General features: G+C 53.8%; 1 protein-coding gene across 5 annotated transcripts in view; it reads left to right on the forward strand.

The window, feature by feature from the left end:
* Positions 1 to 19,691: 19,691 nt before the first annotated feature.
* HDAC7 (histone deacetylase 7) overlaps positions 19,692 to 21,712 on the forward strand; it is a 35,420-nt gene continuing 33,399 nt past the window's right edge. The window contains exon 1 of one of the 5 annotated variants that reach the window (XM_032644119.1): positions 19,692 to 19,849. In XM_032644119.1, the coding sequence (XP_032500010.1) occupies positions 19,831 to 19,849 (19 nt within the window). In that variant the 5' untranslated portion in view covers positions 19,692 to 19,830. The remainder of the gene's footprint in view (positions 19,850 to 21,712) is intronic. The other 4 variants (XM_032644117.1, XM_032644118.1, XM_032644120.1 and 1 more) reach the window with 4 other exon arrangements.

The following is a 21,712-nucleotide window of genomic DNA, read 5'->3' on the forward strand; positions in this document are numbered from 1 at the left end:
GCTTGCTTTATCCTTATAAGGACCCTAGGGGAGATGGACGACCATTACTCTCATTTCGCAGAGGGGATAATTTGCCCAAAGCCACAGTGGTGGCAAGTGAGAGATAGGGTTTGAACCCTTGGCAGCTGGCTGCAGAAGCCATTAATTACCTACTACCCTGTACTGCTTCGTACTGAGCTGAGTGGGCTGACAAATGACAGCTAGTCATGCCAGCTCTCTAGTAAAGTGGATGTAAGGGAGATTCCCATTCCTGAAGTAGGCCTTGGGATAGAGAAATTGGAGGTACTGGATCCAACAGGGCTGTACTCTCAGGAAGCATTCAGTCACATGTGTTGGGTCCATTTCTGTGTGGCCCTTACCTGAGAACCTCAAGGATAGGAAACCAGGCAGCTGTTGACAAAAATGTGTCTTGTATTTGAAATGCTGTGCCAGTGACTTGGCCAACTTCAAGTGACTCCTGTGAATATATAGGACTCCCAAAGGGCCCTGAGGAACCAATGTACCCCCTCCATTTCCAAAAAAAAGGGGGGGTTTATGATAAAGGGCAGCTTTCGTTAAACACACAAGCAAAAATAACTAACCAAAGACACACGTGGTCATCTGCAGGAAAAATCATGCAAGGAAAACATAACCAATGTATTTATTTACAATAAGTTGGCCTAGGGACCTGTGGCTGTGATTTAATTTTTCAGAAGCATCTGAAAAGATTTCAAACCAAATGTGTCAGTGGGGGAGGGGATGGGAATAGAAGAGTTGGGGGTGGGGCTTGAGGGCCGTTTTGTCAAGAAAAGTGAATGGACTTAGGGAAAGGAAACCAGCAGCTGCATAAACGGACACAGGCTCTGGCAGGGGAAGCGTGAAGACATGTCCTTAGAAACTGTTAGGAGACTCTTATTTAGCATTTTGATAGATGATCCAGAGGAACACAAAATCTCCACGGCCGTGTGTTACAATCAACATTTCCAGGTAAACAGAGAGGAATGCACTAAAACGTAAATTTGAATTTACATTAAAATTCATTAAAATTAAATAAAAGCAAACATTAAGCTCTGCACTCGCCACGTGTTCAGCACTCAGTAGCCCCAGGGCTATGGGAATGGACGGTGCTGGGGCAGAGGCTGGGAGTGGTGATGGGGGGTTGTCACTGCTCCAGACAGCTGCTTGGAATCTCTGCACTCAGACATGCCGTATATGGTATATGAGATAGTGTTGCAGGTCGGGTTCTGGGGAAGCCAACTCTGAAATGTAGATGGGAGTGCAGGAAGTTTACTGGGGAGGGGTCTCAAGCTTGGGTGGCAGGGAAGAAAGTGGGATTGGGTAGAGGGAGAAGGGCTGCCAAGCAATCTCAGCAGAGATCTCAACCAACCCTTATGGGGAGCTCTGAAACTGGGATGGCCCTTTGGATTGCCCCAAGTTGAGGTGAGGGAGCGGGCTTTTACATTCTTACATCACCCCGTCCTTGGATGCAGGCTGTCCCCAGGAAAAGTTACCTCTTTTCAGCCAAGGGCAGGTAGGACTGGGGGTTGTTTCTTCACATTTTGTGCAACCTGACGCCTTGGGGAGGGACCAGAATGCTGCCAGGCCCTTCTTTTTGGCTCTAAGGAGGGGGGGTAGCCATAGTTCCTGGAGCTCTCTCCAGAGGGGTCGGGGTGGGGGTGGGGGGCGTTCCCAGCCTCTCCCCAGCTCTGTACTGTCTAGTGTTTTTTTTTTTTCCTCCCGAAGTCATGTTGAGCTTCACCACTAGGTGGTGCTACTGCCCTATAGGGACAGGTTTGGGCCGCTCGCCGGGCCGCTCTCCCCCACTCCCTCCTCCCTCTACATCCTGCTCCTGCTTTTATAATTCTGTGAAGGTGCCTGGCCTGCTGTGCCTGGGGCCTCTGAGCACCTTCCCTGCTGGTCCCACGTTCCCTCTGAGGTCCAGCTCGGTTGTGCAGTGCTTTTAGTGTCTCCAAGCACAAGTGTCTCCAAGTGTCACACTGAGCCCAGTGCTGTGGACACAGCGAAGAATAGGACAGTCGCTGCCCCCCCAAAAAGGTACAGTCCAGGGGGAGAAGACAGACCTGCAAAGAGGCCATCACCAAGCAGCACAAGCAGAAGCCAAACGCTTAATGGCATAACCTGCTGGGTCCCTGTCCTGACTCTCCCACTTGCTACCTTGTGTGACCTTGGGCAAGTGACAATATTTTTGAGCCTCAGAATCTTCATCTATACAATGGCAACAATAGTACCTACTCCTAGGTTCGTTCTTGTGATATAACCTGTGTAAATCACTTTTCACAGTACCCGTGCTGCCAGCATCGTTAGGTTGCAGAGTGAAAGGGTGGTCAAACAAGTTTTCATTGCAAGTTGACATTGCTCCAGTCCTCTGACCACTGGTCCTTGCTAGGCTCTCTTTACTGGTTCCAGGGGGATCTCTTTGACCCCCCCATACAGATCTCAGCCTCTGGAGCTATGAGCCCCTGCTCCGTGAATATCTACAGGGGCTGGGGGAAGGCGTCATTGCTCCATGTGGCCACCAGGAGGCAGGTGTGCCACTTCATAAGCCAAATAGGCTCGAATTGAAACAGCCCGGCTGGAGAGAAAAGGGTGGGAAAGAGATGGGAAGGTAGAGACAGAAACACGGGGAACTCTAGTTAATACTCTCTCCGGCTTCTTTCAATTATGGTCTTTCTTTGCCAGCTTCACTGCCTCAATGACCACCACCACCGACTTCCCGGCACACACATTACTGACCCATAACTAACGTCAGTATTCGCTGGACAGAAGTGGTTCCTGCCCAGAGAGGGGGAAATCAAGATGAGCCTCAAGAATCAGGTTTGCCCCATGTAGTTTTTGTGTCACAGTTTCTATTCGTTTACCCTGGCGTTCTCTGGACCCATGTTCCCTTGGCGAGGTGCACAGCCAGCACGATGCCGCCTGTCTGCCGCTCCAGGAAAACGTGTCATTGTCCAGACTGTGGGACTCGAGCCACGGCCACGTCCAACCACTTGCAGCTCTGACCGTGCACTCGGCGGGCTGCTTCCACACCAGCCCTTCTCAAACGTTTTGTTCTTTGGACCCCTATTTGGACTATTAAAAATAAAGAGCCCCCCAACCAAAGAGATTTTGTTTATGTGGGTTATATCCATCAGTATTAACCAGATTAGGAACTTAAATTGAGAAGAATTTTAAATACCTATTAAATTTTTTTAAAAACCATAATGAATCTAAGTTAACATAAATAATACAATTTTTATTAAAGGTAACAAAACAAATTTAGTGACAAGAAGGTATTGTTTGACAGTTTTGCAAATCTCTTTGATGTCTGGCTTCGTAGAAGGCAGCTAGATTCTCAAAACTGGTTCTGCGTTCCATCTGTTAGGGTATCACACACGATGGAAACCTTGGGAGACTCCTCTGTACACAAGTGAGAGAATGAGCGTTAAAAAGGCAAACGATGATAGGGTTTCCCTGGTGGCGCAGTGGTTGGGAGTCTGCCTGCCAATGCAGGGGACGTGAGTTCGCGCCCTGGTCTGGGGAGATCCCACATGCTGCGGAGCAACTGGGCCCGTGAGCCACAATTACTGAGCCTGCACGTCTTTAGCCTATGCTCCGCAATAAGAGAGGCCGCGATAGTGAGTGGCCCCCGCTCGCCGCAACTAGGGAAAGCCCTCGCACAGTAAACAAAGACCCAAGACAGCCAAAAATCAATTAATTAATTAATTTTAAAAGGCAAATGATGTCTTAAGTATTAATATGAAAGTAGCTTTGACCTTGCAAAGCCCCTGAATGGGGCTCAGGGATCCACAGGGGTCCCCAGCCTACACTCTGAGACCCACAATGCACACTTTTCTAGGCCTTGTTTCCTCGGCCAGACATGCCCCACCCTGTCCTCCATCCCCCAGTTTTCTCAGCTCAGCAAACCCCTCCTGATCCTTCAATTTCCAGCTCAGGTTCATCTCTTGCACAAATCCTTCCCGGAACTTCACAATGCTGTACCCTCCCTTGCCCCATCCGGGCAGAATGGTGCGCCCACTCTATGGTAGAATGAAGTGTACATTGTTGTGTGTTTTAAATTTCTGGTTTGCCTTCGGGGCTCCCTACCAGACTGGAACAAAGGAGGGATTCCATAAATGTAGCTGAATAAATACATGTATGAACGAATGAGTATGAGGCAATGTGCCGCCCACTTCTGTCAGCATCTAAAAGATCTGATCTTCACAATAGATGTCAAATTAAAAAAAAAAAAATTCTGCTTGGGTTCCTGCTGGAAGATGAAATGCAAACAGACTTATGCAAATTTCAGCACCTTCCCCCTGAACTTTGGAAACTGAGAAGTTAAGTCCCTGTGGCTTCAGAACCCACATGCTAACTACCTCTCCCTACAGCACCTGCCGTATCTCCCTCATTCTGCATGTGGAGGGTTGGGGTTTTGGTCCAAAATGCAGAATTTAGCATTTAGCCCTATTCATATCTATCTGATTTGATTTCTCCCACATTTTAGCCTGCTCAAATCTTTTGCATCTTCATTTTGTCATCCAACATTCTGACCATTCCTCCTGGCCTTGCATCTTCCAAAACTTTGCTCCGCAGACCACGTACAGAGCTGGCTAAGACAGGGGCAAGACGATGCCTTTTTGCAGGTTGACACTAGCGCACTGACCAGACTTGGGACAGGGTCCCTACCAGAGGGACTTGACTTGGGTTCAGTTGTTCAAGACCTCACTGGGAGAAAGGGAAGGGGTGGGTAGTGAGATTGGGTCTTGGGGAGGCGGGTGGATGCCTTGCAAAAACCCAGGCATCCACAGGAATTTGGGAAACTTGGCAACACTCCCACAACACTTCCCTCTCCAGGACTCAACAGTCTTACCCCAAGTCTGAACAGATTCTTAGAGAATTAGACCAGATCTGAGCCAAGGCTCACGGATCCAGGGATACCTGATATAGGGGATGCAGGAAGGGGTGGATCAAGTACCAAATTCCAAGCTGGATTGTTCTGCAAATACTGTCTGAGCTGGACTCGGGGAAGAAAGACATAGTCTCCTCCATAGATTCTGGTTGCTGAGAGGGGAAGGTGGCGAGCAGACCTCTCCTGAGGCATCCGTACCTCCTCGGTGAGAAATGGAGAAGTCACGTGCAGCCCATCCTGGCAGCCCTCATTTAGCTCAGCGGGGTCTCCCCATTGTCCTCTCCACTTGCACTCAGACTCCCACAGGGCATCCGGAAAGGCCCTTGCCACCCTGACCCAACCCCATCTAATTACAAATCCTGTGAACATCTGTGGCAGCCAGCATGGGGCAAGGGCAAGGTGAGGTGAAGTGAGCGCAGGGGCCCCAACTGTGTCTGCACCTGGCTCCTGTTTCGCTATTTGTCTCCCAGGAGGGCCAGGTAGAACAAGCAGCCCATCACGAAAGGCTCAGCCACCAATGCCAGCCCAGCCTGGGTGCGGAGGACCACAAGCAGCCGGGTTCAGAGTGTCAGGGAAACCCCTCCCCGCTGTCCCCTTTGTTGCCCCCAGCCCCACAGATTTAAATGTCTTCCCCTCTCCCACCCTGGAGCCCTAGGAGAGCAGCAGGGAGGAGACGGTGAAACAGCCCTGGGTGATAAAGTGGGGATGGGGAGAAGTGATAAAGGGGATGGGAAAGAAGCCAGCCCCACTTCCTCTCCGATAGGGACCCCGCCCCAGGGGCTCCTGCCTTCTGCTGTGTTCACAGGAAGGCCTTGAGGTGGCGGAGGAGTGGATGGGAGGGGAGCAAAGGGAGCATTGTCAGTGGGCAGGATGCCAGTAGACTTGGGAGAGGACCGTTCAGTTTGTTGTTGGTTCCTTCGCATGCAGCCCACCGCGGGCCTGCAGGGGCTGGGCTGTGGGCACGGAGGCAGAGGGAGCCCAGGTGCTCCCTCACACAGCCCCCTGCCCACGCTGCACCAATCCCAGCCTTGAGGGAAGCAGCCATGGGGGTGAAGGATGAATCCTGATACCACCTGTCACTAGCTGTGTAACTTGGCGGCAATGACGTGAGCCCTCTGGGTCTCGGTTTCCCCACCTATGAACAGGGTCTTTGTGCAGCGAATGGGAGGAAGCTTGCAGGGCCTCCTCTAGGGGAGCAGGTGAGAATAGCAGAAGCTGCAACGAGGGGGGAGCAGGATTTGAACTACCTGCCGGACTGCTGGCAGCTGGACTTGCTGTCTCTGCTACAGAGCAAAGATACTAGTTGCGCTCACTTGGAAGGTGTTGCGAAAAGTAAATAAGTGAACACACAGCATTTAGACTTGGGTCTGGTTGCAGTAAGTGCTTGGTGACTATCAGCCTTGGTTATTAAAACTTTCACCACTCTCTCAGGGATCCTCTCCTCTCCTCAGTCGTCGTCCTTCCAACATACACACATCCCGAGTCAGGACTAGAGGAGGTGGAGGCTGGGACTCACAGGTGGGCTCCTCTTGTGAAAGACCCAGCCTTGCTCAAGCCACCCAAGGAGGGGGAGGGCCAGGCCCATGGCACCCCGTTCCAGGCCAGGGCTCTGCTCCCTCCCATTATCTCCTCCTGCAAAGCCGCCTCCACCCATCAACCCCCAACAGAGATTACAGACCCTCAACTGTCTCCAACTGCCCTGATTCACGATGAGGCTGGGCCCTTGCCACGCCACACACACCCCATCCCCCCGGCTACCCCACCTCTGTCCCGAGGTGGAGGGGAGGCTGCCTGTTTCTCGGGGAGCTGGGGGAGGAAGGGGGGGATGGCCAGGAGGACACGGCCCCCACCCCGGGGCTGCCTCTGGAGCTCGAGAGGAAAGGGGGAGAGATCTCAAAGGCCCCCAGGCTTCCTCTGTCTCTCTTATTTCGGCCTCTCTGTGTCTCCAGGCCGCGTCTGCAGTTTCTGCCTCCCTCTCTCTCTCTCTCTCTCTCTCTCAGGCTGCTCTTCCCCCCACGCCCAGAGCACACCTGGTTCCTCACATCAGATAACCCAACCACAGCAGCCCCAGCGCTTCCAGCAGCTCCTCCTCGCCCCCTGCCCTCTTCCTCCCCCCGCCTCCTCCACCTTGTGGCTCCCTGACTCACCTAGATTTCCCTGGGGAGGGCTGGGGAGGGGGTCCCCAAAGCTGTAAAGCCTTACTGTTTAATGAGGGTGTGAGAAGACTACTCTTCCTTTTCCTGCCCCCCCAACACACACACACGCGTGCACACACGCACGCGCACAGATATGCACGCACGCGCACAGATATGCACGCGCACGCGCGCACACACACATACACATGCACGCACACTGGAAACTATACCCCCGTGCCCTGTTGGAAACAGAATGAAGGGGAGGGAGGGACCTAGGGGCCAACGCTGAGGTACGAGGAAAATCCAGCCTGAGGACGTAGGGGGCGGGGGTCGCAGAAAGGGGTTCCATAGCTCCCCGCTTCTAGGCCAAGAGAAGCTTCTTCCCTTTTCCTGCTTGTGTGAGCTCATCCGGAGTCTCGGCAGGCCCTGCCTCAGGCCAGGGTCCGAGCTGGGGAAGTGGGTGGACGCAGCCTGGGCCGTTCACGGTCCCAGCCCCTGCCTCCTACTCCCCAGAAAAGGCCGGGTAGGGAGGGGCTAGGGGTGGGGACCCCCGTGGAGGAAGAGGTGCTGAGAGTGTGGGGTGCTGGGCTTGGGGGAGAATTGGTCAAGATATGTGGGAGGGGGCGGAGTGGGACACAGGAGGGAGTGGGATACAGGAGGGAGTGGGACAGGACCTGCCGGGTGCCCGGGAGCTGAGGCTGGACGTTTTAATGCCTCTTGACAACAGATGAATCATAGGCAAATTATGTGGAAATAATGGCATAAATAAAGATGTGTTATTTCAAGGCCCCAATGTGCGTTGCTGGAAGGGAGCTGAGGGGGGCGGGACAGAAGGCTGCCCAGGCCGGATGGTGCCTGTAGTTGGGGGCCCAGGTAGAATTCCCGTGGGGGGCAGTGGAGGTGATAGCCCACTCACTCTCTCGTCACCTTTGGGGCGATATGAAACAGCAGGTGGCCAACCACAGCCTGCCAAACCCTCCCCCAGGGCAGAGTGGCCCTCACAGACCCTAAGCTCCCTGGTGATCCCCCCAGCCTTCCCCTAACCTCCCTGGGGCCACTGCTACCCACACACATTTTTCCCTGTCCCAGTGCCTGCTCTTGACTCCTGTCCTCTTGGGACTGTCCCTCCAGGCCCAGCACAGGGTCTTGCCCCGAGCAGGGACACAGGAGCCAACCAAGCTCCAGGGGCCTTCAGTGAACAGAGCACCCCCGGAACCCAGACTGGGAATCTGGGCGTCTTCCATCTGGTGGGTGCTGAGCTAATACCCGCAGTGCCCTAACGGCTGGCACAGAGCCCAGTAAATATACCTGCTAAAGGAATGAATTCAAGACCTCCATCAGGTCATCAGGGCACTCCCTGTAGCCCAATCTAGGCTTCTGGTCAACCCTCATCCCCATTCCCCGTAGCTCTCCACAATGTTGACAGTTATTAAACGACGAGAAAAACGTGTGCTTTCACACCACCCGACACAGTCGCTACCTGTCACTCGTATTTCCTCTCAATCTTTTCCTCCGTGCTTATGTCGGGTTTCTTTGCCATCACTGGGCATGTAGAAGTGTGTATTCTCTTGCCATGCTATGTCACATTCAAAACATCTTTTTAACTGTTTCATAATTTTCTATTGAGTGGAAATATGATTTGCTTCGCAATTTTCCAGTTGTAGGTGTTAAAGTTGTCTCTCATTTTCCATATGGTAAAGAATGTGGTGGTGAGCGTTATTATACACATATTCCACTTGCCCCACCCTGAATTTTGGTTATAGAAATCTAGTTTAGGGTACTTTGGGTGGGGTTATTGAGCCAAAGGGTAAAAACATCTTCTAAGGGGCTTCCCTGGTGGCGCAGTAGTTGAGAGTCCGCCTGCCGATGCAGGGAACACGGGTTCGTGCCCCGGTCCGGGAAGATCCCACATGCCGCGGAGCGGCTGGGCCCGTGAGCCATGGCCGCTGAGCCTGCGCGTCCGGAGCCTGCGCTCCGCAACGGGAGAGGCCACAGCAGTGAGAGGCCCGCGTACCGCACACAAAAAAAAAACATCTTCTAGCTCTTACTATATATTGCCAAATTGATATCAAAAGAAGTTACACCACCAATAACGACATGTACATTTCACATTCTCACTAATGTTTGAAAACGGTGCTTGCCCTCATCTTGTTTTAATCGGCGTTACTTAGATGGTGATCAGGTTGAATGTTCCCCTACCATTGCTTACTGGCTGTGTTTCCTCTTTCCCTGAAGAGTCGTTTCTGTGCTTTGAGCTTGAGCCCACCCCTGTTTCAGTGTTTATTACCAATTTGTGTGAGGTGAGCTCTATGAGGATTTTAAAGCATCGTCCATTGCCATCGAGTGCAGATCTCTCCTTCGCGATGTTCTCCCCACTTTGGATTGTGACATGGCGCTTCCTCTTGCTTCATTTAAATCTCTGACTGCTCCCTCTCCGCTCTCACCGATGATCTCTGGTCTTTAGTTGTCCTTCCCTCCTCTTCTGAGCTCCGGAGAGCAACTGTCCACTCAACTTCCCCCTGACCATCCCACCGGCACCTCAGTCCATGTGTCCACAGCTTGACTGTTTTTCTCCTCCAAGTTTGCTTCTCCCCCCATATTCCCTAACTCTGCTGCCCGAGGACCTTTGGGTGATGTGTCCAGAAGGAGACAGAGGAACGCAGAGGCTAGCGTATCTGAAGGGTTAGTGAGATTCTGTCAACCTTTGGCTTGAGAGGACCAGGGCTGGGAAGAGAAGGAGGCGGCCAGTTGTCTAGGGAGATGTCACTCTGTGACTCAGTCTCCTTGCTTGTCTGTATACTGGGACTGGTTCCAGGTCTAGAGACGGATGCTTGAAAGCCAAAGTGGGCGGCCTTCCTCCTAGAGCAAATTAACCCTTGGCATTGACCTCACTGGCCTCGTCCTCCACTTCTCGAGCCTCTTCCCCAGCAAGGGACTAGAAGGGCTGAAGAGGAGGTTAAGCTACTGTTGTCTAAACCTCTGCTGTTCGATACAGTAAGCCACATGTGCTATCAAGCACCTGAAACATGGCTACAATGTACCACAAGTGTAAAATACACACTGGATTTCCAAGAGGTAGTATGAAAAGAGAATGTACAATGTCTCATTAACAATTTTTTATTTCGATTGCAGGCTGGAACGATGTTTTTACATATATTAGGTTAAATAAATATACTATGAAAATGAACTTCACTGATGTATTTTTACTTTTATTTTTTAAGAAAATTTAAAGTTGCACACATGGTTCCCATTCCGTTTCTATTGGGAGGTGCGCGTCTAGCCCCTCCTAGCGGGCAAAATGCGGGGCTCCAGGCTGAGTGGCTCCAATGAGGGCTCATGACAGATACAGATACAGACACACTGGAGATGTGGACCAGCCGAAGGTCGAATCAGATGTAACCAACCAGGCCGTGGCCAGTCTCCCCCAGGCAAGGCAAAGCAAAGCAACATTTCCGGGACAACAACTTTCATCCTGGACTTCATGAGGCCCCCTTAGCTGGCTCTTGGCTCTACAGAGCTTGTTCCCGTGGACAAGTTAGTCCAGGAACAATAGTCCCCCAGAGCTTTGGATCTCCCCACCTCAATAGTTCATGGGGAAGCTCTCCATCATTCCATCTCCATCATTCCCTGGGCCCCTCTCCAGAAGCCTGGAAGCATCCTTCCTTTTGTCTAGAGCCCTGCCTCCCACCCACTCGGGCTTAGGCTCAGCCCACCTGTGGGCTGGGAGGGGATGAGAGAGGATGGTGGGCCTCTAGATACACCGGCTGGGCCACAGACATATTTTATGCTCCATTTCTAATGTCTGTCCTTCCTGTTGTCCCACTGATAGAAAAACAGAAAGGGAACAGGAGGCGGCTGGGTTGGCAGGCACAACTCACTGGGCTGCCCTGCTCTGTCCCATCCTCCCTTGCCCCGGCTCCAGCTGAGCCATAGGAGGGCACCAGGGGCTGGGGCCACAGTCTGCGTGAGTGTGCCCCTCCTCTCCTCCAAGCCTAGAAGACTCCACCTCTCCCAGGTCCTGGCTGGGATCCGAAGGCCCCAGGCAAGTGGGGGAAGGGGAGCCACTCCTACTTTCCCAGCAGCTGCTGCTGCCTCTTCCTGTTTTGCTAAAACTTTGGCTCTGGACCTGAGGGGTTGGGGGAAGTCGCCAGCCGCTCCCGCCCCCCAAAGGTCAACCTCATCCCCCTGGTCCTCTTAGCTAGTTATTTATAGCCCCCCAGGCCCTGACTGAGGAGCTAGATCTCTCCTCCGTCAAATGTCAACAGCTGTGGCCATTGCCCCAGGGATGCAGCCAGATGTGCAGATCACTCCAGATGTGCAGTGCCAGGATTTGGGAGAGCAGGCGAGGCCCCTTCTTCAGTTGGTGTGGGCATTCCCTGCAGCCTGGTTCAGGGTCCCCTCCTCAACTCTGAGTCAACAACACCTGAGTATGGGGACGGGGTTGTGGGTGGGGGGTTGGTCGGCGAAGATCCCACATATTTTCTCCAGTCCCATAGCCCGGCTCCCAGATGGGACAGCTAGGGCTATAGACCTGCTTGGATTTCTTTGAGTAAATTAGGTCAGTACTCATTTAGAGACTGAATTTGTAGGGGAAAACTGCGGTTTAGTGGGACAGGATGCTATCTTCTATTACTAACATCAGCATCGGGCTCCATCCCTGACAGCCCAGTGGACAGGAGGCTCCACACTGAGCACTTCACGTCCTGATCAATCCTCACGACAACCCTAATATGGCAGGCGCTTCATAGCCCAGTTTGCAGATGAGGAAACCGAGAAATTCCAGCCCAAACAGCCCGACTCCAGAATCTCAATTTTAACCACAGTACAACACAGCCTCCCTCAGCCAGTCCTCCTTTAAATGGTTCCTTGAAAGCTCTGTGCAGAGAAGACTGGAGCCCAGCTTCAGGGTCTGCCCAAGGGGAGAGCGGCTGTCTCTCTGCCTCCTGTCCCCTCCTACCTCTGCCGCTCAGGCCAGGCTAGAATGAGGGATGCGAGGATGGAGCAGAGACTACTACAGTCACCGCCGTTCCAGGCACAGAGGGGGGCAGGTCAGAGCAGGACCACTGCCCTCGCCCACAAGGACCCGATGGCCCGTCAGGTCCCTTCCAATGTGGTGCGTCCACGACTCTGTGAACCCAACAACTCTTGCAGCATCAGTGGTGACAGTTTTCTCCATTCCAGGATCTTTTCTTTGGCTGTATCCTGCTCTCCAGGAGACGATGAATTCCCCAGGGATAGGGACTGCAGTTCCCTTTGCCTCTGTGCCCAAGAACCTGGCTTGGGCAGAGGAGATGCTCAATAAATAAGACATTATACTCAATGAAAATGAGTATAATGGTGGTTGTATGTGGGTGGGCACTTCAAGGTTGCAGCAAGGATGCTCCCACTCATGTCCCTGCATAGCTACCCTCACCCCATTTTATCCTCCCCTCAGCTTATAGCTCCTTTCCTACACACAGGGGCTACTAGTCCAAATCCACCCTAAAAGACACTCCTGGGGAAGAGAGGTGAGTGTTCTTAGGCCAGGACCTCCTCAAGGTCTTTCCTGGAGATTCCAGGGCCAGAGGTAAGGGTCTCCAAAGAGGAACCGTTAAGGTTGGTAACAAGGTGAGATCCTGCCCTCCAGCCAATACAGCCACAGGGCCTACAGAGGGCCCTGCTGGGGGCACGTAGCAAGGCTGAACTGCCGAGCCCACCGGTGGGTGGACTGCAGCATCCCTACAGGGGCCACTGGAGCGAGTAATTGTGAGCTGGCTACAGAAAGGCATTTTGCAACTCAGACGAATTTCTTCTCGTTCACGATTAGGGTATGGCCCAGTGGCTGCCTCCCTGACCATAATCTCTGCTGGCACAGGCATCTCGGGGCTGGGCAGTGCAGGCTGGGGAAGGAGCGCTGACCTAGAAGCTGGGATGCCTGAGTTCTCTGCCTTCTCCCCGCCATGGATTAACCATCACATCTCCGGCAGGGAGACTGGTTCCTTGGTTTCCTCATCTCTAAAGGCGTGGTTTGATTAGATCAGAACATCCCAAAGCTAACCACATCTTAGAATTACCTGGGGATCTGCAGATTACTAGGTACCCTCCGCCACCCCGAAGAGACTGATGCAGACTGTGAGAGAGCCCCAGAATCTGTTTTTCACAGGTTCTTCCACGTGACTTTGATATAATGTCAGGTTTGGGGGATCCTACACACTAGATAATCTTATAAATCACTAACAGCTCTTAGAAGCAAAGATTCTAGTAAATGGAATGGCCATAACAAGAGGTTTTGGTGTTGCGGGGTTTTATCAGAGGGCAAGTGATGAGTGGTTTATTTCATCATGACCGTCAATTACTATTTTTTTCCAGTTTTATTGAGATATAATTGACATACAGCATTGTATAAAGTGTACACCACGATGATTTCATTCGCATACATCGTAAAATGATTATTACAAGCTAGTGAACATACCTCATCTCATATAGACACAAGATTAAAGAAATAGAAAAAAAAGGTTTTTTCCTGTGATGAGAACTCAGGATTTACTCTCTTAATAATTTTCATAGATATAAAGCGTATATAAAGCAGTATTAATTATATTTATCATGTATCCCTGGTACTTATTTGTTTTATTACTGGAAGTTTGTAACTTTCGACTACCTTCCTCCAATTCCCCCTCCCTCCAACCCTCCGCCCCTCACACCCACCCCCTGCCTCTGGTGACCACAAATCTGATCTCTTTTTCTAGGAGCTTGTTTGTGTGTTTGTTTTGAAGTATAGTTTACCTACAACGCTATGTTAGTTCCTGTTACCCAACGCGGTGTTTCGATATCTCAATTTTCAATGTTCCGACCATCATCATCACTATTGCTGTTATTATTTTGCCGCTGGCATTATTGTTATGGAGGGACATGGCAGTGCCCCCATCTGCCTGTTTCTGTCACTAACAGGGCTCTGGCTTGGAGGGGCCCTTGCTTACCTCCAGGCAGGAGTGGAGCTGGGAGAGAGGGGAAGGGAGGAATGGGCCATCCCTGTAGGTGGGGCCTCTTGGCCAGGGGATCTTTCTGTCTCTCTCTCCTGGGTGGAGTTTGGCTGGATGGGCTTTGGCACCCGCCTCTGGAGCTGGGAGAGGATCTTCCCATCCATGTTCCTCCCCCACTTTCAGTCTCAGTGGCCTCAGCCCTGGGGACTGCCCCTTTCTCCTCCTCCTGTCCCCATTTCCTCCCCAGGCTCCCTCAGTCCTCACCAACCCCATTCCTAAGCCTCGCTAACCTGTCACCCTCTGCTTCCTTGCCTCGCCCTTGCACATGCCATTCTCTCTACCTGGAATGTCACCCCCTCTCCCCGCACCGATTCACATTTCTGGGCTCTTTGAAAACCCAGCCAAAACTCACCAACTTCATTTAGGCTGTGATCTGCTCAGGTCTTTCCTCTTTGTCATCTGCACTCGAAATAACACGATCAGAAAACTGCTTTTAGACTCAGAAAAATAAGTAGAGATGATCTAAACCAGCTCACTCATTTGATAGATGAGGAACCAACCTGAGGCCCAGAGAGGTCTTAACTTGGCCAAGATCACACAGTAGTGAGAGTTTTTGAAATAGTTGGCTTCACGAGAGGCTTTCAAATATTTTATGTTTTGTTTTATTTCCTCAATACAATGTGATCAATATGAGGGCAGAGGCTGTGTTTTTGTTTTCATTTTTGCTTTTGTTTTTTATCTCCACTGTGGTGTGTGTGTGGGGGGGGCAATTGTAATAGTTCTAAAACTCAAAGTGATACAAACTTTTGCATATATTATTCATATGATCTCAGACCAGCCCTGTGAGGTAGGTAACCAAGGCCTTGCTATTTTACAGAGCAGGAAACTGAGACTTAGAAACGTTTGACCCAGGAAGTCAATGGCAGAACTCAAGTTCCCTGCCTCCTAGTCCCAGCCCAGGGCCCTGACACCCACGATGCTCTCCTGAGGTTCCTGGCCGGGACCTGGGGTAGCCAAGGGGGTGGTCTCTGCCATCTTCCTCGTTCACTGTGCATTCTTCACCTTGGGGTTGAGGAGACCTTGCCTTTGGCTTTCTGCCGCTCCCCATACCGTCCCACTGCTTTCTCCTTGTGTCCCCCCATGGCATGGTTGGCACATAGACACATACACAAATATACTCAGAACTGCAGGTGTCTAGGGCAACAGACCACAGGGGAAACCACATCACCTTTGTTGACACTGGAGGGAGGTAGGGGGACAGGGAAGGAACTTGCTTAGTTCTCTCCACCTGCCTCTGCCCCCACAGTCATCTCACCTCCCAGCTCAGGCTATCTGAACTTGTAGCCATGCCCCAGCCTCTTATTGATTTATCTATCCAATTCTGGCCCAGGAGGATATATGGCCTCTTCTGTCAGATCCTAAAATCCTGGATGGGATCTGCCTAGCTGTACCCCAAAGCCATACCCCTCAATCCTAGCCAGAATACTTACATAGCTCCTCTGATCCCTCCTGGGCAACGTAGCAGACAAAGGTGGGAACCAGGGATGAGAGGACAAGGCTGGGGTCAGTGAGGAAGGAAACTTGGCATCTAGAATGTCACTCCTAGATGAGCGGGACCTCTAGTAACCAGGCTGCACTGGAGCGGGAGACCTGATTGCAGCTTCTGCACTGTTTTGACCTGCTAGAAGAAACTGCACAGGCTCTGAATCAGGCATATTTGGGATTAAGTCACTTACTGGTTCTATGGCCTTGGGCAAATCATTTTGTCTTTCTGAGCTTTAGTTCGCTAACTAAAACAAAGGGGATAATAATGAGATATAAGTGAAAGGGCTTTGAACAGCACATGATACAAAAAAGATGCTCAGTAAATCCAAATTACCCTCCCTCCCTTCCTTCCTTCCTTCCTTCCTTCCTTCCTTCCACTTGTTACATCTGATCCCATGAAACCCTCTATGGAGTGGGGGATCTACTGCCTCTATTTATATGGAAGTCCAAATCCTGCGCATTGGCACCTGATTCTAGGTTCAGAAACTGGAATGCAATGCCGAACCCACCCAAGGAAGTGCTGTCCCTCTGAGATCTCACCCAGGCCAGGGATGAACACCTTCTGATTGGCCTTGTGGAAAGTGTGGGGGAAGTGCGGGTTAGGGGAGGGATTGTGGCTTCAGCCACCACATCTAGAAAACTGGGTCAGGAGTGGTCTCAGAGGCCTGAGGTTTAGACCAGAAGACTTTGGATGGAGCTTTGAACCCTGGCACAAGGAGGGCACCCAATAACACTCGTTGAGTAAATGAATGGCCTCATCACTTACTAGCTGTGTATCTTTGGTCAGGTTTCTCAACTGTTATGAGCCGTACTTTAATCACAAGCATAACAAGGATAACTGTGAAGAATGTTTGCCAGGGGGATGGCATAGGGCTGCTACATGAAAAATAGTCAGTAAAAGGTAGCTAAGTAAGGGGAGGAGAGAAGGAGAAAGAGGATGTCAAGTAGACCCAGAGCCCCAAAGAAAGCAGAAGGCGGGTGCCCTCAGGCTTTGTACTGGCCAGAGACTCAAGGAAGATGCCAGGGAGCCAAGGCAGGTCCTATGGGGCTAATCTTTTCCGCCAGGTGCTTAGTTGAGCAGTCTGTGACAGGTCTGGACTCAAGAACCTTTAAAAAAAAAAAAAAGAGGGGCTTCCTCAGTGGCGCAGTGGTTGAGAGTCTGCCTGCCGATGCAGGGGACACGGGTTCGTGCCCCGGTCCGGGAAGATCCCACATGCCGTGGAGCGGCTGGGCCCGTGAGCCATGGCCGCTGAGCCTGCGCGTCTGGAGCCTGTGCTCCGCCACGGGAGAGGCCACAGCAGTGAGAGGCCCGCGTACCGCAAAAAAAGAAAAACAAAAAAACAACAACAACAACAACAACAACAAAAAACCTCCCCATGGTAACCAGGGTAGAGGAGAGAGAGGTAGCCTGCACTTTTCTGCCTCATGTCTCTTTCCTGGAGGCTCTCTAACACATCCCAGAAAGGGACGCGTGATTTAGAAACTGGCTTAAGACTTGTCCTCTGGGTGGGGATGGTGGGGTGGTAAGTAAAGGGGCAAGAGAAGAAGGGGCACAGTCCAGCTTCCTGGTTGTAGGACTCACCTGCTGTCTTTCTCTCTGCCTAGACTTCGGGGGCAGGGAGTTCTGGTGTGTGTAGAAAGCCATGTGCTGGGTAATGTGGGGACAGGCAGAGGCAGGAGGAGATACCCTTTGTGCTCAAACCTCCTGGAACTCAGTGATTAGGTCAAAAAGAGAAAGAAAACTCACAAACAAATACATAAATGATGCACATGATAGACATGAGCAAACAAGGGCCTGATTTCAGTCCAGAAATAACTACGGGAGTCCTGGGGGGGGTGTCAGGAGGGGGCATTGTGAGGCTAAAGGAGAAAAAAAGCGGGGGAGAGGCTGGGAGTCTGAAGCAACCAAGCCATTTTTCTGGAGGCTGTGGGCAAGGAGAGGGATTCAATTAGGAAGGGGGGGGGGGCGGTGCTGGGAAAAACACACCTGAGGTGGAAGAACATGTGTCTTTCAGAGTCAGTATGGGGAGTCATAGGGAAAAAAGGCATATTGGGGTGTCCAGCTGGGGGATGGTCCTTGAAGGCCATGAACATCTGTTCCAATTTAACAAATAACTCAGAGGGAGCCTGAATTCTGTGCAAGGTACTCAGCAAGACACTACAAGGAATGCACCCATGACTAAGGCCATAGCTGGGCTCAGGGGATGTCCACTCTTGAACATTCTTGGGAAGGAGGAGAGAGTTGAGACAAGTATACAGTGGGTGACGGTCAAAGTACAGGGAAAGATTGACAAGGTGCTGGAGTGGGGTCCTTCGAGGGAAGGAAAGAATCTCTCTGGCTATGGGAATCAGGGAAAGATTCCCGGAGAAGGTGATATAGACGTTGAGGATTGGACAGATTTCAACAGGAGGAGGAAGGGGCTGGGAGGGGATGCGCTGAGCCAAAGTAGGGGAGTGGGAAAGCATGAGGACACGATGGGGAGCAGCCAGTAGCCCAGTATGGCTGAAATAATAACAGTAATCATAGCAACTAACATCAGTGAGCACTAAGTACCAGGAGGTACTGAGCAGAACAGCAGAAGGGGTGGGAAGAGAGAGAGAGAGAGAGAGAGGCGTGTAGTGCGGTGCCATGTTGTAGGAGACCTTGGATGCCAGGAAAGGGGTCTGTGAGGATAAGTGAACAAGCGCAGAAGGGTTGGACCTGCCTGCTGAGTGAGCGCTGTGACCAGGAAAAGGCCTGAAGTAGGAAGCAGGAGCAACAGGTGGTGAGGCCGGAGCCGGTCTGGCGGGAGCAAGGAGTCTATGGTCATATTGGACCTTGGCACGGCCAAGCCCCCCTAGGCCACTGGGACTCTTGCTTCTAATTTGTCATGGCTCCGCCGCTGGCTCAGCCTCAATTTCTTCTTCTTCTGTAGAATCCTGGGACTCTGGCTTTCCAGGACCGAGGGAGGCAGGATGGGGACGGAGGGAAGCTGCGCTCTGCCTTCTAGCAGCGAGGCCCCCAGCGCAGGAGAGCCCAGCGTTTCCGTCGCAGACCTCTCCCCTTCCCGGGAGCCGCTGTGTCTCTGACCCAGCAGATTGCCAAAGGCGACAGGGCTGATAGACTAGGCCGGGAAGCACAATGGCGAGGTCCTCAGCCCCTGACCCCTGACTCTGACCTTCTGGTCCCGCTAAAAGGGAGGGGGGGCAGGGAGGGCTGCTGGGGTAAAGCCAGCCCGGAGCTGAGTTTATTAGCTGAGGGAGGGCTGGAGGCGGCTGCATTCCGATTCACAGACTGGAACATTTCTGTGATCCGCTGTAATGCACTGGGAGACACTGGGCACATTGCTGAAGTTTGACTCATAGGGACCGGGAGGGGGAAAGTAGGGGGGAGGGTGGTGGGGGGAGAGGAATGGGAGGAAGAGAGGAAGAGGAGAGGAGGGAAGGAAATCCCTTGAGAAATTTCTTTAAAAAAAGAGAACTTTCAAAATCCGCACCACCCCCACCCCCCTTTTTCTTTTAATAGGAACAGGCTGGACCCTTCGATTCCCCTCAGCTGGCGAGGTCGGGGCGGGGGGGGGGGGTGGTGGGAGGAGGTGGCAGAGGGGGAGGGCTGGGCAGTGATTCAAATCAGATCCTGGAACTTTCCTCAGGCAAGTCGTGCTTGGGGCGGGGGGCGGGGGTGTCTATCTGGGACTCCTCGCTGGGACCGGGGGCTCCACGCGTGTCCCGCCGTCCCCCTGTGTAACTGTTGGCTGGTGGGCCGTACGTATGTGTGCTTGTGAGCGCGGGGGTCCTCCCCTGCAGAGTGTCTGTGTGAACGAGTCTGCCCCGGGTAAACATGGATGTGTGCTCGCGTACGTGGTGTCTGCGAGGGTGCGTGCGCTCAGGTATCTGAGTTTCCGGGAATTGTGCGCGGGTCGCTGCGCCGCGCGGCGGCCGGGGCTGGGCGGGTCGGGGCCGCGTCCCACATTCCGGGTTCGGCGCTGCCTCCCCGCGAGCCGGCCGCGCGGGGTGTCCGCCGCCCGCCAGCCCAGGCGCCGCGCCGTGTCTGCGAGGTGGTGTGTCCCCGGGCCGCGAGCGCCGGCCCCCTCCCTCCCCTCCCCCTTGGCCCGCTCTCAGACTCAGATAAAGCATTTCCTTCCATTGTCATCCTACCCGGCTGGCCGGGCTGCCAGGGCCCTCCCCCTCCCGGCCCCCTCCCTTCCTCTCGCCGTCTCACAGTCGCTCCGCAGCCTCCGGCGACCGGGGGGATGTGAGGCCGGCGCCCCAGCCCCCCGCCCCGCCATGAGCCCCCCGCTCTGAGGGCCCCGGCCCCTGGATGCACAGCCCCGGCGCTGGTGAGTACTGGGCTGTCGCCCCCCCGCCCGCCCCGCCCTGCGCGCGGCACCCAGCGCCGCCCGCCCGGGCTCGGGCTCCGGCTCGGGCTCCGGGCGGCCCCGCGGGCCCGGCCCGGCGTGCGCCCCCCCGCGCCCGTGCCCGCCCCGCCCGTCTCCGCGGGGCTCTGGCAGGCTCCCGGCCCGGGCTGGTTCCGGGGCCGGAGGGTTCGGGCCTCCAGCGGGGCGCCCACATCCGCCAGCCGCGGGGCAGCGACAGGCCCGAGGGAGGGAGTTGGAGGCCCCGGGCCGCCGGTGCGCGGGCCCGGCGTCTCATCACCCCCGTTTGCGGGGAGAACGGACCGGGGGACCCGGGAGTGAGGGACGGCTGCCGCGGCCCCGGGAGGGGGCGGTGCTCCGGAGCGGAAGGTTGGGAAGCGCAGGGCAAAGGGCAGGACCCATTGAGTTGGGGCCGGGCTCTTAGCCCCGGACATCAGCGCCCCCATCCCGCGAATCCCGGCCGGACCGTACTCTGACCCCTCCGCTGGGAAGAGTGTGATCCCTGGGAGGGAGGGTCTCTGACAGCGAGGTTTCTCTCAGCACCGCTCCCGCCCCCCACCTTTGCTCACCCATCAGGGTGAAGAGACACCTGTGCCCGAGTGAGCTGCGGAGGTGCTGGAGGGGCGCGGGAAGATGGTGACCGCAGGCTGTGTAGTGAGTGGTGGGGGACAGGATGTGTGCCCCCCAAGCCTGCGGTCTGTTGGTCCTGGGGAGTAAGAGCAGCAAATCTGGCAGCTGGGCTGGGCCCTGACGCCCAGAGTTTCTAGGCCTGTGGGCTGAGAGAGAGAGAGAGAGAGAGAGAGAGAGAGAGAGAGAGAGAGAGAGAGAGAGAGAGAGACCGACCGACCTCTGGGGCTTGCAGGCCGCCCAACTCCCCCTACCCCCATTTCCTTCCCTCCCGCTGCCCAGGTTACCCATTCGGAGCTGACCTTGCCAGCCACTGGTGCTCCTCCCACCAAGTCCAGGCCATTCCCCGTCCCTGCTGGTTGTCCCGCATACCTCAGAGGCCTCCCCCGGCATCTGGACACTGGCTGTCTTGCTGCTGCCCATCCCTCCCCACACCCTCATTCAACATCTGCTTGAGGCCCAGCTCTGCCTACCAGTTTCAGTGGCCCTGCTGGGGACTCAACATCTGGATTCATCAGCCTGTTCCCTGGACTTGCACCTGGATCCATGGGAACCTTCCTAAGACCCCTGCCCAGCCACTGGGCTGAAAGAAAAGAGAATGTGACTCAGTTTCCTACCTCCTAATGGGCCACCTTGGTGGCCCATTTCTCCCCCATAGCACCCCACAGGCCAGGTCCTCCAAGTGGTTTAGGCTGCCACACACTCCTGTCCTCATACCAGCCCTCTTGGAAGCTCCTTCTCCAGCCTCTGCTACACATCTCTTAGCTCCTCCTTGCTCAGCATCTCAACCTCCCAACTCTGCTCTCTGTTCCCTCTACCCATCTGAATAAGTAAGTTTCCTCCTCTGTGGAGTCACTTCTGGGGAAACTAAGGCACAAAGCAGTCTTGCTGTGTTCTTCGCAGTGAACCTGGACTGGAACCAGGTCCTGGACCTGCTGGGACTCCTCCCCTGCCTTTAGTCCCCTGATGGTTCTCATCCCTGGCTTGGCCAGGTTCAGAGGCAGGCTCAGAGCTGCTTCTTGGTATAACATCTGGAATGGCCCCGGGAAGTGTCCTCCCGAGGTCTCTGTGTTCCTTAGCTTGAGCCCAGGGGCGGGTGTCTCTCTGGCCACCAAGTCTTAAGCTGTGATCCTGAGGCTGAGAAGGTTGCATTCAGGTCTTGCACTGGCTATTCCAAGAATCTAAACTGGTCGCTCCGCT

This window comes from Phocoena sinus, chromosome 10, assembly GCF_008692025.1.
Source record: "Phocoena sinus isolate mPhoSin1 chromosome 10, mPhoSin1.pri, whole genome shotgun sequence".
In the NCBI taxonomy this organism is placed as follows: domain Eukaryota; kingdom Metazoa; phylum Chordata; class Mammalia; order Artiodactyla; family Phocoenidae; genus Phocoena; species Phocoena sinus.